The sequence below is a fragment of the Chrysemys picta genome, chromosome 1 (assembly GCF_011386835.1).
Source record: "Chrysemys picta bellii isolate R12L10 chromosome 1, ASM1138683v2, whole genome shotgun sequence".
In the NCBI taxonomy this organism is placed as follows: Eukaryota; Metazoa; Chordata; order Testudines; family Emydidae; genus Chrysemys; species Chrysemys picta.
Window position 1 is genome coordinate 68,279,473 of NC_088791.1, and position 15,781 is coordinate 68,295,253.

Here is a 15,781-nt window from a genome sequence, read left to right on the forward strand (position 1 = left end):
GTCTGATGAAGTGGGCATTCACCCATGAAAGCTTATGCTCCAATACTTCTGTTAGTCTTAAAGGTGCCACATGACCCTCTGTATTTTCTTAGTGTTACTTTTCCATGTAGTTATCGTCACAAAGTTGTGGGTTGGTTTTTTTTGGTGTGTGCGTGTGTTTCACCAAACACAGAGTAGGTGGTACATGCAATCCTGAATGGGGTGTGGGTGTGGGTGGGTGACAAGACCGTCTCTTAATGATTAGGATGACATTATATGGAGAAAGAAGTGATTTGGGACTATTTAGAAAAGCTGGATGAGCACAAGTCCATGGGGCTGGATGCGCTGCATCCGAAGGTGCTAAAGGAGTTGGCTGATGAGATTGCAGAGCCATTGGCCATTATCTTTGAAAACTCATGGTGATCGGGGGAGGTCCCGGATGACTGGAAAAAGGCTAATGTAGTGCCCATCTTTAAAAAAGGGAAGGAGGAGGATCCGGGGAACTACAGGCCAGTCAGCCTCACCTCAGTTCCTGGAAAAATCATGGAGCAGTTCCTCAAGGAATCAATTTTGAAGCACTTAGAGGAGAGGAAAGTGATCGGGAACAGTTAGCATGGATTCACCAAGGGCAAGTCATGCCTGACTAACTTAATTGCTTTCTATGATGAGATAACTGGCTCTGTGGATGAGGGGAAAGCAGTGGACGTATTATTCCTTGACTTTAGCAAAGCTTTTGATACGGTCTCCCACAGTATTCTTGCCAGCAAGTTAAAGAAGTATGGGCTGGATGAATGGACTGTAAGGTGGATAGAAAGCTGGTTAGATCGTCGGGCTCAATGGGTAGTGATCAATGGCTCCATATCTAGTTGGCAGCCGGTATCAAGCAGAGTTCCCCAAGGGTTGGTCCTGGGGCTGGTTTTGTTCAAGATCTTCATTAATGATCTTGAGGATGACGTGGACTGCACCCTCAGCAATTTTGCAGATGACACTAAACTGGGAGGAGAGGTAGATATGCTGGAGGATAGGGATAGGATACAGAAGGACCTAGACAAATTACACTGGTCTACAATTTTTGAGAAGTCGTCTGCTTCAGAGATAAAATGTGCTATTTTGATGTGCTGCTATTTTGATGTATTTTGATGTGCTGAATTCAAATATGACAATTAAACCAATTGATTGGCTACTGTTTCTAAGATATTTAAGTTTTTACATTTTATGTCTATGTATATTGTGTAGATAGTAGAGTTTTAATCATAAATTGTAAACCTAGGTCTTTTCATGTGTTTATGGTTGCTTTACATGATAATATTTCACCTGTCCTGTTTATGTAACACTTTAAAAATCAGCAAAAGGGTTATATAAATAAAATTTATTATGAAACAAAAGGCAAAAAACTATTATGTACATAGTTTAGTCCTATTCAGTGTCTACTCGGCGCTTCTTGGCTTGTCTCTTGTATTCATTAAATGGAGCATCTCTTGTCACTGTCCAGCAATAGTCTGCAAGCATTGATGGGCTCCATTTGCCCTGATAGCGTTTCTCCGTTGTTGCAATGTCCTGGTGAAATCTCTCGCTGTGCTCGTCGCTCACTGCTCCGCAGTTCGGTGGAAAAAAATCTAGATGAGAGTGCAAAAAATGTATCTTTAGTGACATGTTGCAACCAAGGCTTTTGTATGCCTTGAGGAGGTTTTCCACCAACAACCTGTAGTTGTCTGCCTTGTTGTTTCCGAGAAAATTTATTGCCACTAACTGGAAGGCTTTCCATGCCGTCTTTTCCTTGCCACGCAGTGCATGGTCAAATGCATCATCTCGAAGAAGTTCACGAATCTGAGGACCAACAAAGACACCTTCCTTTATCTTAGCTTCACTTAACCTTGGAAATTTTCCATGAAGGTACTTGGAAGCTGCTTGTGTTTTGTCAATGACCTTGACAAAGTTCTTCATCAGACCCAGCTTGATGTGTAAGGGTGGTAACAAAATCTTCCTTGATTCAACAAGTGGTGGATGCTGAACACTTTTCCTCCCAGGCTCCAAGACTGTCAGAGTGGCCAATCTTTCTTGATGTAGTGAGAATCTCTTGCACGACTATCCCATTTGCAGAGAAAACAGCAGTACTTTGTGTATCCAGTCTGCAGACCAACCAAGAGAGCAACAACCTTCAAATCGCCACAAAGCTGCCACTGATGTTGGTCATAATTTATGCACCTCAAAAGTTGTTTCATGTTGTCATAGGTTTCCTTCATATGGACTGCATGACCAACTGGAATTGATGGCAAAACATTGCCATTATGCAGTAAAACAGCTTTAAGACTCGTCTTCGATGAATCAATGAACAGTCTCCACTCATCTGGATCGTGAACGATGTTGAGGGCTGCCATCACACCATCGATGTTGTTGCAGGCTCACCTTCCATGAAGAAGAATGGGACAAGATCCTTTTGACGGTCACGGAACATGGAAACCCTAACATCACCTGCCAGGAGATTCCACTGCTGTAGTCTGGAGCCCAACAGCTCTGCCTTACTCTTGGGTAGTTCCAAATCCCTGACAAGGTCATTCAGTTCACCTTGTGTTATGAGGTGTGGTTCAGAGGAGGAGGATGGGAGAAAATGTGGGTCCGGTGACATTGATGGTTCAGGACCAGAAGTTTCATCCTCTTCGTCTTCCTCGTCTGACTCAAGTGAGAATGATTCTGGTGCATCAGGAACTGGCAGTCCTTCTCCGTGGGGTACTGGGCGTATAGCTGATGGAATGTTTGGATAATGCACAGTCCATTTTTTCTTCTTTGACACACCTTTCCCAACTGGAGGCACCATGCAGAAGTAACAATTGCTGGTATGATCTGTTGGCTCTCTCCAAAGCATTGGCACTGCAAAAGGCATAGATTTCCTTTTCCTGTTCAACCAGTGGCAAAGATTTGTTGCACAAGTGTTGCAGTATATGTGTGGGGCCCACCTCTTGTCCTGATCTCCAATTTTGCAGCCAAAATAAAGGTGATAGGCTTTCTTAACCATAGTGGTTATACTGTGCTTTTGTGATGCAAAAGTCACTTCACCACAAACATAGCAGAAGTTATCTGCACTGTTCACACAAGTACGAGGCATCTCTGCTCACCTTGGCTAAACAGAAATGTGTCCCTTTGCAAAATCAAACACTGACAAATAAGAGAGCACGACACTGTGTGATTTCTAGAGCTGATATAGGGCAATTTGTTCAGCAGAGTGATGTAAGCTTCATTATGATTGCATCATCCATGACTTCTAAGAATAACATGATGCAATTCATATCATGTATGACGCAATACCAGCTTCAGATTGCATCATTAATTGTTTTGCCTAAAAGCAAGTACTGTCCAAACCCAGTCATAGATTTATTCATAGATCCAGTCAAAGATGTATTTTAGTCATTTCTGGTTTAAATTGAGATCCCTTCCCTTTATAACTCACTTATCCTCCGCCATTCCCAAGTCAAGGGTCGTATATACTGACCCAATAGCATATCTTGAAAACTAGAGCCAATCAACAATTTTAAGCATCATTTTTGTTCTCAGTGACCCAGAATTAGTAAAGTTTGACTACATTTATTTCAGAAGCATTTTGGCTGCAGAGCAGTGTTAGAGGATTGGGCCAAAAGAAATCTGATGAGGTTCAACAAGGACAAGTGCAGAGTCCTACACTTAGGATGGAAGAAACCTATGCACTGCTACAGACTAGGAACCGAGTGGCTAGGCAGCAGTTCTGCAGAAAAGGACCTAAGGGTTACAGTGGATGAGAAGCTGAATATGAGTCAACAGTGTGCCCTTGTTGCCAAGAAGGCTAACAGCATTTTGGGCTGTATAAGTAGGAGCATTGCCAACAGATCAAGGGACATGATCATTCCCCTCTATTCGACATTGGTGAGGCCTCATCTGGGGTAGTGTGTCCAGTTTTGGGCCCCACACTACAAGAAAGATGTGGAAAAATTGGAAAGAGTCCAGCGGAGGGCAACAAAAATGATTAGGGGGCTGGAGCACATGACTTATGAGGAGATGCTGAGGGAACTGGGATTATTTAGTCTGCAGAAGAGAAGAATGAAGGGGGATTTGATAGCTGCTTTCAACTACCTAAAAGGGGGTTCCAAAGAGGATGGATATAGACTGTTCTCAGTGGTAGCAGATGACAGAACAAGGAGTAATGGTCTCAAGTTACAGTAGGAGAGGTTTAGGTTGGATATTAGGAAAAACTTTTTGACTAGGAGGATGGTGAAGCACTGGAATGAGTTACCTAGGGAGGTGGTGGAATCTCCTTCCTTAGAGGTTTTTAAGATCAGGCTTGACAAAGCCCTGGCTGGGATGATTTAGTTGGGAATTGGTCCTGCTTTGAGTAGGGGGTTGGACTAGATGACGTCCTGAGGTCCCTTCCAACCCTGATATTCTATGATTATGGGACAGTCTGATCTCCTGTGTACATCAGCTGTTTTTAGAATGGTCCTTGACTTTGTGTCCAGGCTCAATAGTAAATTAAGGATGGGTTCTTTCAAAAGGGCCCTAGTGTAGTCAGGTGCCCAGCCCCGTTTTGACTTTCTACCCCTCATTAGTCTCCACAGTGCCAATAGTCTTTCAGATGTACCTCTTACTTAACCAAAGGCTGAAGTGCTAACTCTGTTTTTGCTCATTCTTTAGTCTCATTGGTTTCAAATAAGTCAAGAGTGAATTAGCACTTCAGGATTTGGCCTGGTAATAGGAAAACTAAAGTTAGCCAAACTCTCCCTGTTGTTATCAAAGTTTTCCTTTCTTGTCATATGCTGTTTTGTTCTCTGCTTTTCTTATTCTGGAGATTGCAGAGTACCCTTATTAGTCTTGCTAACACTACTCTGATTGATTTAGTGAATTTCTCTGGAGTTAATGGTATCTGTTCCTTCACATACAAATACAACACTTACATACTTTTAATTTTGTCTTGCCAAATCAAGCCTATATTTTGAATTCATTACCATCCCCAGGAGTTAGTAATTTTTCTGCGCTACCTACAAATACCTGCTGTGTTGTAATTTTCTTGTCACACAAGCTTCCAAGTCAAACTAATTTCAATCACATTCTAATTTTATTTGTAATAAGCCTAAGTCCTAGAACGTAGGGCAAGGCACATATTAATTTCATGTTCTTTTCAACTTTATGCATCCCTTTTTAGATTTTTCATTTTTCTTGTTTGTATCTACTTTGATTATTTAAGCAAAAAAAAAAAAATCAGTAGAAAAAAACAACTTGGCAGGAAAAAAAAACCCTTGAAAACAGCCTGTAAAAGTTATGGTGTTTTTCTATAAAGCTAATAACTATACAGTGAGGGAGGAGGGGAGGGCATTTGTATCTTGTGATTAGTTACAGAATACATTTTCTCTCTCCTGCTTACACTCTTGTTCACTGTTGCCTATTCACATTTTTTACATAGATACAAAACTACCAAATGCTCTAGGTTGGTCTGACCTAGCCATTTGGGTGGGGTATATCTGCACTGCAGCTGGGAGATGTAATTCCCAGCTTCGTTAGACATAGACATGCTATCTCTGCCCAAGTTAGTCTGTTTACAAATAGCAGTGTGACTGACTGTGGTGGCAGTGGCATAGGCTAGCCCCACCCAAGTACAACCCCATACGAGATCCAAGGTATATATTTGGGTGGCTAGCCAGGAAAAAACCCTTAGCTTTGAACTTAGAGATGGATAAAATCTTGGTCATCCTTAGTCATCAGTTGGAGTAAAGCCTCCACTATAACTAAGGGTAGTAAAAGTTCAGCAACACATTATTCAGGTTTGGGGCTACGCTGTTCATTGCACAGATTGCAGATTCATAATGCACCACCACTTTCCTTGTGGTGCATGCAGCTTGTGGGCCTCAGAGCCTGTGGACAGAGATGCTGAGGTGGAAGATCGCAGTGAGATGGAATTATTTGTAGATGTGGCATGTGTAGACCTGGTAGAGCAGGCTCGACTCAGAACTGGCTTCACTCATCCTTCAGCTGAGGAAATTGGTGTCATGATGAGATGGAAAGAGGGAGGAACAGGTAGAACAAACTCACATAGACAGGATGCACCTTCTGATAGGGAATTTAAAGGTGAATGAACCTTAATTCAGGGCCTAATGAATTAGTTGAGACAACAAGTAAATTACAAAACACCCAAGTTTAAAACGCCCCAAATTCTTGGCTTTGTTGCACCTCTCCAGTGACACAAAGCGGATATGAAGCCAGCTTACATGACCAGATGAGGCTTCCCTTTTTGCTGAGAATTTTCTAGTGATGTTGGTGGATCTGTGCCAACCTCTACCTCATGGTTCTCCACCACAGTGTGTGGCTGAGGATATGGCCAGAGCATTGTGCTCTGGTGATCCTTGGCTGATAGAATGGCCCCACAGGTCCATTGCAGCTGACCCAACTTGGAGCAGCTGTTATGCTCTTCAGGATCAGACTGGCAGCCTGAGGATGGGTGGGGCATTAAGGTGGCTTACAGGTGTTTTAGTGATGCCCTCCATCCTAAATTGAGCTGGGCGCCAGATGGCTAATTCTGAAGGTGTGGTCCAATATGATATGGACAAATTGACACAGCTTCTTTAAGGAGATGTGTCCCTCTCCAATCTATTAAAGTTCTTTGGGCACCTCAACAAAAGAATGGATAAAGGAGAATTGGTAGATTTAATTGTTTGGACTTTAAGTGAGCGCTTGGCAAATTCCTCACAGGGGGCTACTGAGGAAAGTAGTCTAGGGTGACAGATACAATTCTGTCATGGATGAGAAAGAGAAAGCAAAGGGACTGAATCATGATATTCATGCAGCCAGGTATGAAAGGATAAGTGGCCTCACGTTCAGAAATACACAGTTTATATGGTGCAAGGAGTCCTTCCTGATACCACAATATATTTATTATTAATATAGAACAAAAGCAACTCCAGGAAAAAGCCCAATAATATTTGTATTTGTTTTAACAGAAGGCTTGATTTCAGGTTTTTATTATTTAGATAGGACCATTAAGGCACACAGTTATTTACTGATGTAGAAATAAAAGATTCATGGAAGTGACATTCCTGCTCTGAAGAATTTACTGTCTAAAATCAGTCTAGCAACTGTGATGTGTTTAAGAATATTTCTCCTTCTTTTTAGTGGTCAACCCATTCCCAGGGTGGAGTACACAGCCGAAGAAATTAAAACTTGGGGGACAGTATTCAGGGAACTCACTAAACTCTATCCCACTCATGCTTGTCGTGAATATTTAAAAAACTTCCCTTTGCTGACCAAGTACTGTGGATATAGAGAGGATAATGTACCCCAACTGGAAGATGTTTCTATTTTTCTTAAAGGTAAGGTTCATGTTTGATTTTTGAATAGCCATGATGTCATGGAAAAATGTTGTCTTCTCTTAGGACCTGCTCCAAAGTTCGCTGAATGGAAGAACCTCCATTGACGTCTGTGGATTTTAGATCAGGCCATTAGTCAACACACACTCTCTCATTGCAATGTTTTCCACAGGAGAGAAATAGTTGGAGTCAGTGATAGTTGTTTTAATAGGAATGTAGGAAGTTCAGAGAGGTGGCTGGGCAGCACACTTAAATGAGTTTGCATGCTACACATCACATAACATTATATTGGAGGTAAAGGAAGGTCTTGTGGTGTGACATGGGTGGCGAGCATAGATAACTGCTGTAGTAATGAACACACTGAAGGATCACTGCTTCTCCTGTAGCTCCTCCTAGTGTGCAGGAAGAATGAAATGTTGAGATAGTAGAATTTAAAGATAGTATCTGTGCCAAGGGTTGCAGATGGTGGGAATGCACTTGTCCAGATGTGTTTGAATATTCCCAAATGAACTTTGCAGGATTCTAGTACAATTTTGAAGTTCTGGATTTGGAGTGACAGACCCATTTTAACAGGTTTCAGAGTAGCAACCATGTTAGTCTGTATCCGCAAAAAGAACAGGAGTATTTGTGGCACCTTAGAGACTAACAAATTTATTTGAGCATAAGCTTTCATGGGCTACAGCCCACTTCATCGGATGCATAGAATGGAACATATAGTGAGGAGATATATATACACATACAGAGAACATGAAAAGGTGGGAGTTCCTGAGCTATTGTCAGCAGGAGAAAATTTTTTTTTGTGGTGATAATCAAGATAGCCCATTTAAGACAGTTTGACAGGAAGGTGTGAGGATACTTAACATGGGGAAATAGATTCAATGTGTGTAATGGCTCAGCCATTCCCAGTCTTTATTTAAGCCTAAGTTGATAGTATCTAGATTGCATATTAATTCAAGTTCTGCAGTTTCTGGTTGGAGTCTGTTTTTGAAGCTTTTCTGTTGCAAAATTTCCACCTTTAAATCTGTTACGGAGTGGTCAGAGAGGATGAAGTGTTCTCCTACTGGTTTTTGAATGTTATGATTCCTGATGTCAGATTTGTGTCCATTTATTCTTTTGCGTAGAGGCTGTCCGGTTTGGCCAATGTACATGGCAGAGGGGCATTACTGGCACATGATGGCATATATCACATTGGTAGCTGTGCAGGTGAAAGAGAAAATCTAACTTAAAATAAATACACTGTTTGGTATGAAAGAATAATCTTACCCATTCCCTTCTTCCCTGCTACATGCTTACCTCTTGTTTGGTCACCAGTATTCAGCAACAATTGGCTCATCGCTTTTTGAGTTTGGTCATATATTCCTAAGTCACTCCTATATTGTTCTCTTGATCTGAGGGAATGGTACTGAAGCATCATGATTGTTTTTTTTCCTAATGAGAAGCTAAAAACAGCAACAGAGCTACAGAAATACACTTTCAGACCAGTCACAATTTTTGTGGAAACTGAACTTGGACTATTTTCTTGTAAACACCTTGAAAACGGCCGCTAATGAGTAGAGCGAGAACTTGGGAAAGAACTGGCCTGTTCAAAGTCACTGTGAGCTTGAAATAACTTCCCTGTAGGACTAATCTGATGAAGGAATGCATTATTAAATGTAAAAATGAGCATCTGATATATTCATGTCACCATATGTTTATTTAAATAATTTATAAGATAGTACTTTAAATGTATGATTTTTTTATATAGTTTAATTTCAGTAAAGGTGATTTACATCATATTTCACAGAATTCAGCTTCTGTGTTGGAAACTTCTATATTGTTCTGGTTTGGTGCCATACATAAAAAGATACTTCATGATGTTATTACTCACTATAGACTTGACTTCTTTTCTAGTAAAAGTTCTTAAACAAGCCATGAATTACTTCAAGCTGTTTTAATTAAGAATATTTTAGCAGTGCAAGGTGGGTGTAAATAGTATAGCAGTTTTGGCCAAGGTTTTCAGTGCCTTGTTTCGGACAAAATAAATAACTACAAATCCTTGCTTGCTCTCAGGTGTTGATATATCCAATTTGGTCTTTTACTATCTCCTCCACTTTAGAAAGGTCTGGCTTCACAGTAAGACCAGTTGCTGGATATCTGTCTCCTCGAGATTTTTTAGCAGGATTAGCCTATAGAGTTTTTCACTGCACTCAATATGTACGGCATGGCTCTGATCCTCTCTACACACCAGAACCGTAAGTATACCTTGTCCTGTTCATTTGTTGTTAAAATCAACTATAACTAAAACTTAATTTTCTAAATTTTTATGTTGATTCAGCCCTTTCAACAACCCAGGTTTTTTGGTCTACAAACCAAATGCATGAAAACCAATTTCTTCCCCTCCCCAATGTTTGGCCAAAAACTGAAATCTTTTAATGTAGATATACCACCATGGTGCCTCATGGGATTTGTAGTTTGGGTATCTCATGTCCCCGTTCTACTCTATGGGCTGGACTCCCCAGCCTGATTTCATTTCTCATACACCTCAGGCATGGTATTCCATGATGCACTGCCTCCCTTCACCAAGAGAGGGGACTGTGGAGCAATATGGGAGATGTAATCTGATCAGAGTACCTCGGCCATAGAAGAGAACTGGAGTGTGAAGCTCTCAAACTATGACTCTGATGAGGCACCACACCAGCATTTTCATATTGAAATGTTTGGGTTTTGGATGAAATATATGGGGGATTGATTTTTCACTGAAAACTTAATATCCTTAAAAAAATTCCAACTAGCTCCTCTAGATTTTTTTTTTTTTTTTTGGTATTGAATGTTTCCTGGTCTATGCAAGTAAATAATAGAATAGTAATTCCATCAAGGGACACTTCTGTCTTCATAAACCATAAGGGCCATTTTTGAGCAGTTTATCAGTTACCAGATATCTAGCATGAAACGATAGCCTTTCCTTAGTCAATATGTACCATTTTGGTGTATTTTATTTTTGTATAATATATGGCAACAAAAACCAAAGCCAAAGCTTACACAAATGAGTTAATATCTGTGGCCCTAATCCTGCAAACACTTAAGCCCATGCATAACTTTGTTCACAAGAGAGATCCACTGAAGCCCTGGGAAAACATCTTAAGATATAAATCCAATAACCTAGCTGCATTTTTTATTTTATAGTTAAAAGCTATATCTAAAAAATAATTTAATGTACTATCATGGTGGGAATCACCAATTAGCACTCTTACACATCATGCTAGAAGTTCTCTTTCTTACGGTGGGAGCTTTGTACAGCATTTGAAGAAATGCTGGATTGCTAGTTTTGTAATACGGTATCTTTTGGGGGGAAGTTGTGGCAAGCGTTAAAGGAATTTTCTCTCTACCTAATCTCTCTAACGAGAGTCAGTTCTTGAGGCAGAGCCGCTGCAAAGAAACTAAGCATTGGTGTTTTGGTTGAGTTTCCTGAAAAGGGGGATTGATTGCATGCTGGTTGACCACCTCTGTGTGTGTATATAGGGCATGTATACACTGATGCACAGTTCAGACTATGGGGGTCATGAATAGCAGTGTGCACCAAAGTGCTCTGCTGTAACTCCCCCATATACCTACTGTGGGTGTGAGCTAAAAGGTTCCTACTCTGCATTAATGTAATCCTGTGTGAAGAAGACTATGTTAATGAGAACTAGGAACCTTTTAGTTTGCACCTTCAGCATGAACACGAGGGGAGTCCCCCCCCAATAGTCTGAACTGCAGGGTAGTGTAGACGAACCCATAGCATAAATAAACAAACTGCTCTAAGAAAATACAAGAGTCTGCTACACTGATCTTTCCAATGGGAAGACATCCTGCCAAGCCCCAAAATCTGCTAACACTCAGCAGAGGAGTGATGATATTTATGAAATAAAAACAATCGGAGTATATTCTTATCCAATTCAAGGGGATTTATGAGTGTTATCCCAGTAAGTGCAAAGACCCTGAACCAGCAAACGCTTTAAGCATGTGTGTAACTTTGCTCACATGAGCTGTCCCTTTGGCTACTATATTTATGGTATCCATGCTTAGTTTGATACAGGCTCTGAACTGTGCAGCAAGTCTTCAGAATTAGGTCATAATATGTAATAACTACGGTGGGAAAGTCCGGTCGAAAAGGGGACCTAATGGTGTCCAGTCAGATCAACTGACTGGTCCGAAGTCCGGTTACTGCCAGCATGGGAGGCAGCAGGTGCCAGGTCATCTCTTGTGCCAGCCCTGTCTCAGACGGGGCAGCCCCCTACCTGCATCGGGCAACTGCAGCTCCCAGCCCCAGTTCCACAGGCTAGTCCTTCCCGACCCATGCAGAAAGGAGGGGAGAGGGGAAAAGCAGGGAGTAATGGAGGAAGGGGGGAAAGAGGAGCGAATGGGGGGTGGGTCCTCAAGGGGTAGGGCAGGAGCAGGGCCTCAGGGAAAGGGGCGGGGGCAGTGGGTGAGATAGGGTGACCAGATAGCAAGGGTTAAAAATCGGGACAGGGGGTGGGGGTAATAGACATCTATATAAGAAAAAACCCCAAATATCAGGACTGTCCCTATAAAATCGGGACATCTGGTCACCCTAGGGTGAGACCTGGGTGGGAAGAGGCAGGGCAGGGGCGGGTCCTCAGAGGGAAGAGGAGGTTTTGGCACTCCTGCTCGAGTGTCCGTTTTTTAAATATTACAAAGTTGGCAACCCTAATAATAACAGGAATTCTTATGATAAACTGCCCATTCCTGGTGTCCTAAGAGTCACTCTAGTAATTCTAGTAAAATTAAAATTATTACTTTTGTTTCTGAATTTAATGGGAAATCCTTATTGCCTTGATGGCTCCAAGCATTAGAACTATATAAATTATCCAGGTACAGTACTAGCATTTGAAACACTGATAAGAAGCTAATTATAAAAAGGGACTTTATTCTTTTTGTGCAGATCTCTTTGCTCTAAAAATAAAATTTCAGAAAAATGAATAGCAAAAAATGGTAAATACCTTGTTAACTTTGTCTGATTTTCATAGGATTTTGCATACAGCAGATACTCTCAAAAACTGAGGATGAAATTCTGGCTCCATTAAAGTCAATGACAAAGCTCATATTGACTCCAATGGGGAGAGGATTTCACCCTTAATATTCACCCTTTTGCAGTACAGTAATTGCAGTGCCCTGCTCTCTCTTCCTTGATGTATGGAAACATATTGTGGTTTGTTGCAGGTGTCTAAGGCTGCATGTTGCATTTGAATACGATCAACCTGATGAAATGATTCCCATTGATTTTAATGGGCTTTGGATCAGGCTTCCCACCCACACTGTAGAGCAGGATGCAAATTAGGGAATTCACTTTGCTTGATTTTTATCATCACTATCTGCATTTTAAAACATTTTCTTTCCTGGTTTTATAATACAGTATTTCTACTACCTTCATAGAACTATATGGATTTCCTCTGCTGGCCAATTTGCTCCTACAAAAATCATTCACAGTGAAAACTGTATTACTGAAATCTTTTCCTCTCAATGTGTATGAATAAATTAAAGCCACTTAATTATTTTTCAAATAGCACAAAACAAAAGAATTGAGTCTGGTAGTTAAGAAAAGAGTTATATTGTTTAGACTTATCTATAAAGGACCAGACTTGCTTGGAAATCTACGAGACTGTTATGACAATTCCAAACATCGGTACATGATTCTGACGGCAGGGTACTGTGGTTTTTTTTTTGTTTTTTTTTTAAAGGCAACTCTCTGTAACATCACAGATTAAAAAAAAAAAATTCCCCCACAGAGAAATATATAAGACAAAAGTGGGGTGGGGAGGAGGGGAACCTTCTGCCTCCTCTTGCTAATATAGCAAATTGGACAGGGCTAGATTATGTCTACCCTTTTGTGGGTGTGCAAGGATGTAAAGAGTGCAAACAGCCTCTCATCAGACCTGTTGCCATATGCATGGCTAGTCCATGTGCAGGGCTAGTCCTTATATTCTCTGGTAGTATAGACAACAGTATTAGCTTCTCCAGTGCGGGTGGAGAGGGCTAGAAAGGGGTCAAGGTTCTGCACTGGCTGGCAGGGCTAGACTGGTATGTTGGGGATAGGGCTAGACTTGTGCTGCTTCCTGACATCAGTGATCTCTTGGCACAACAATATCACTATGGGCTTCGGCTCATCACAGGCCTTGGGTCTTTGGTGCAGCCCACAGACCTTCAGTAAGGATCTTGGCATGGCCCTCGATGTATTAGGATCTCTGATCAACCTTCAGAACCCTCATGAAACAGTTCGTCAGTGTCTCAATGCATCATTGAAATGGAGCAGCCCTTGACTCATCAGACAAGGTCTCAGTAGGCTTTTGATACTTTGGTGACTTGAGCCATCAGAGCTTTTGTGATGGTCAGGCCCTTGATAACTCTGGGGGTGTCCATTCCTCAGTACCTTTGAGAGGCCCTAGGTGAGTCATCATTATTCTGAAGTCTTAGAATCTTGACAAATTAATGCCTCAGACCATCAGCACACGAGGCGAGGCCTCTGTGCATAGTCAAAAAAGGCCTTAGTAGGCCCTTGATGTGGCAGTAACTCAGTCTCACATTGCATTGGGATCCTAGCACCACTGTTGATGCCCTGGCCCTCAGGACATTAAGTTCTTCTTCCATAATAGCCTCAGCCTTTCACCACAATGAAGTGGAGCTCAGCACAGCTCTGTATGCTCAGAAAGGCCCTTGTGCGTCTACGGAGTCTTGGCACTTCACTGCCTATGTCGGGACACATCAGCACTTCAGAATAACCCCAAAATCTCTATTAAGAGTTAGTGCTTTGGGGCTTTAGAGAGCTCCGGGTGCTGAAGCTGCTCTGTTGCAGTTTAGTTTAACTATTTTGGCTTGGCATTTTGATAGGGTGACCATCTTTCCCTATGCTGAATATGGGACACCCGGTAAAATTACTCGTATTCAAGTGAGTTCAACGGCAATCAATCATACAAATGTTCAAATTAACATCAAGTTGACTGAGCCCCTGTTAAAAAAGAAATACTGCGTAGTTGGATTCTTTTTATTCGCCTTCTTATTTTTAAGGCTTTAGGGCTCACACGGGGAGGGGTGTGACATACACACACACACACACACACACACACACACACACACACACACACCCCTCTCTCTCACACAGGGGTGGTGACCAACCAACCCTCCCTGCCTGGCGCTCTCCATCCCCCATGCCTGGCTGGGCCCCGGGACAGACCCACCTCTCCTGACACCTGGCACCATGTCTTCCCGAGGCAACACGGGGGTACGGGGGCACGCAGGGTCACATGCTCCCTTCCCCAGATTTTTGCCAGGCTTCACACCAGAATGTGGTCAGCAGCAGCCTTTCAGTACTGTGCAGGAGGGAAGGGACGGGAGCTGCTTCCAGCAGCAGGGGAGGAGGAGGGGGGAAGGGATGACCTGACCTGTGTCTTTGCAGAGCTCATCTCTTCTTCTCCCCACCCTCACCACTCCTGTGTGGCTGGAAGCAGCTTGTCCCTTCCTGCCTGCACAGTGTCGAAAGGCAGCTAACACCTCCAGGCTGCTGCTGGCCACCGACATAACCCCTAGCCACCTCCTGTTCCCTGGCTACAGCACGGGCAGGAGGGGGTTAAGCCCTAAGGATGCATTGTGCGCCAGGACCCAGGGAACCTGACTGCAGGGACTTCAGCTAACCTGGCCAGAGAGGTGGCTTGGCAGAGGAGGGAGCCTAGGGGACAGAGCAGATCCGCGCTCCCAGGGGGCAGGACCTGGGTGTGTGGAGGTGGGTGGAGAGGGTGCTAAGCCCCTGCCCAGGGGGCTGCTGTGGAACTTGCAGGTTTGCAGCGTCAACAGGCTGGAAATTGTATTCCCTCCCCCTGACTCCAGAGCTTAGCTGAGGGGCGAAGAGGCTTCCCCATGCCAGTGCTGTGTGGGGCTTTGGCACATGCAGGGCTCGGCTCCTCCTGGTCAGTGTCCCGGGCTGGAGGGTCTTGGGGTTTTCTGGGGTGCCAGCCCAGTCAGAGGCAGTGGGGGAAGGAAGGAGCCTGCTGGCCAGGTTGCTAGTGAGCTGAGCACTCCGACCGGGGCTGGTTCACTGCACAGTGCTGGGAGTGAGATGCGCCCCCTGGGGGTGGGTATGGAGGAGCTATGGGTGTGTGTGTGTGTGTGTGTGTGTGAAGGGGCAAAGCAGGGAGAGGACAACGAGAGGGGAGCACGTCAGCAGGGCCAACATGTAACTGGCTGCCGCCTGGCACCTGCCACCACTCCCCAGTTACTGCAGCTTGCAGCGCGCAGCCAGTGCCAGCTGGAAACGGGATGGGGGGGCGGAGCCCTACTAACAGAGAGCCGGCACGCAGTGGGGGCTGTGCTAAAGGACCAGCAGGGGGAGCGGCTGGCCCTGCGCTCTGCAGCTTTGCCCTGCCACCAGCCTTGCACACCCACTCCCATTGTCACCGTTGGTGAGCGAGTGGCTGGAGAGCAGGCATCCAGCCAGCAGCAGGAACCACCAG

General features: G+C 43.4%; 1 protein-coding gene across 1 annotated transcript in view; it reads left to right on the forward strand.

Annotated features, from left to right (window-relative positions):
- The window catches only part of TPH2 (tryptophan hydroxylase 2), a 76,147-nt gene that overhangs the window by 18,666 nt on the left and 41,700 nt on the right, over positions 1 to 15,781 (forward strand). Inside the window, exons 6-7 of the mRNA XM_005305100.5 lie at positions 7,108 to 7,304; positions 9,397 to 9,532. Of these exons, the coding sequence (XP_005305157.4) occupies positions 7,108 to 7,304; positions 9,397 to 9,532 (333 nt within the window). The remainder of the gene's footprint in view (positions 1 to 7,107; positions 7,305 to 9,396; positions 9,533 to 15,781) is intronic.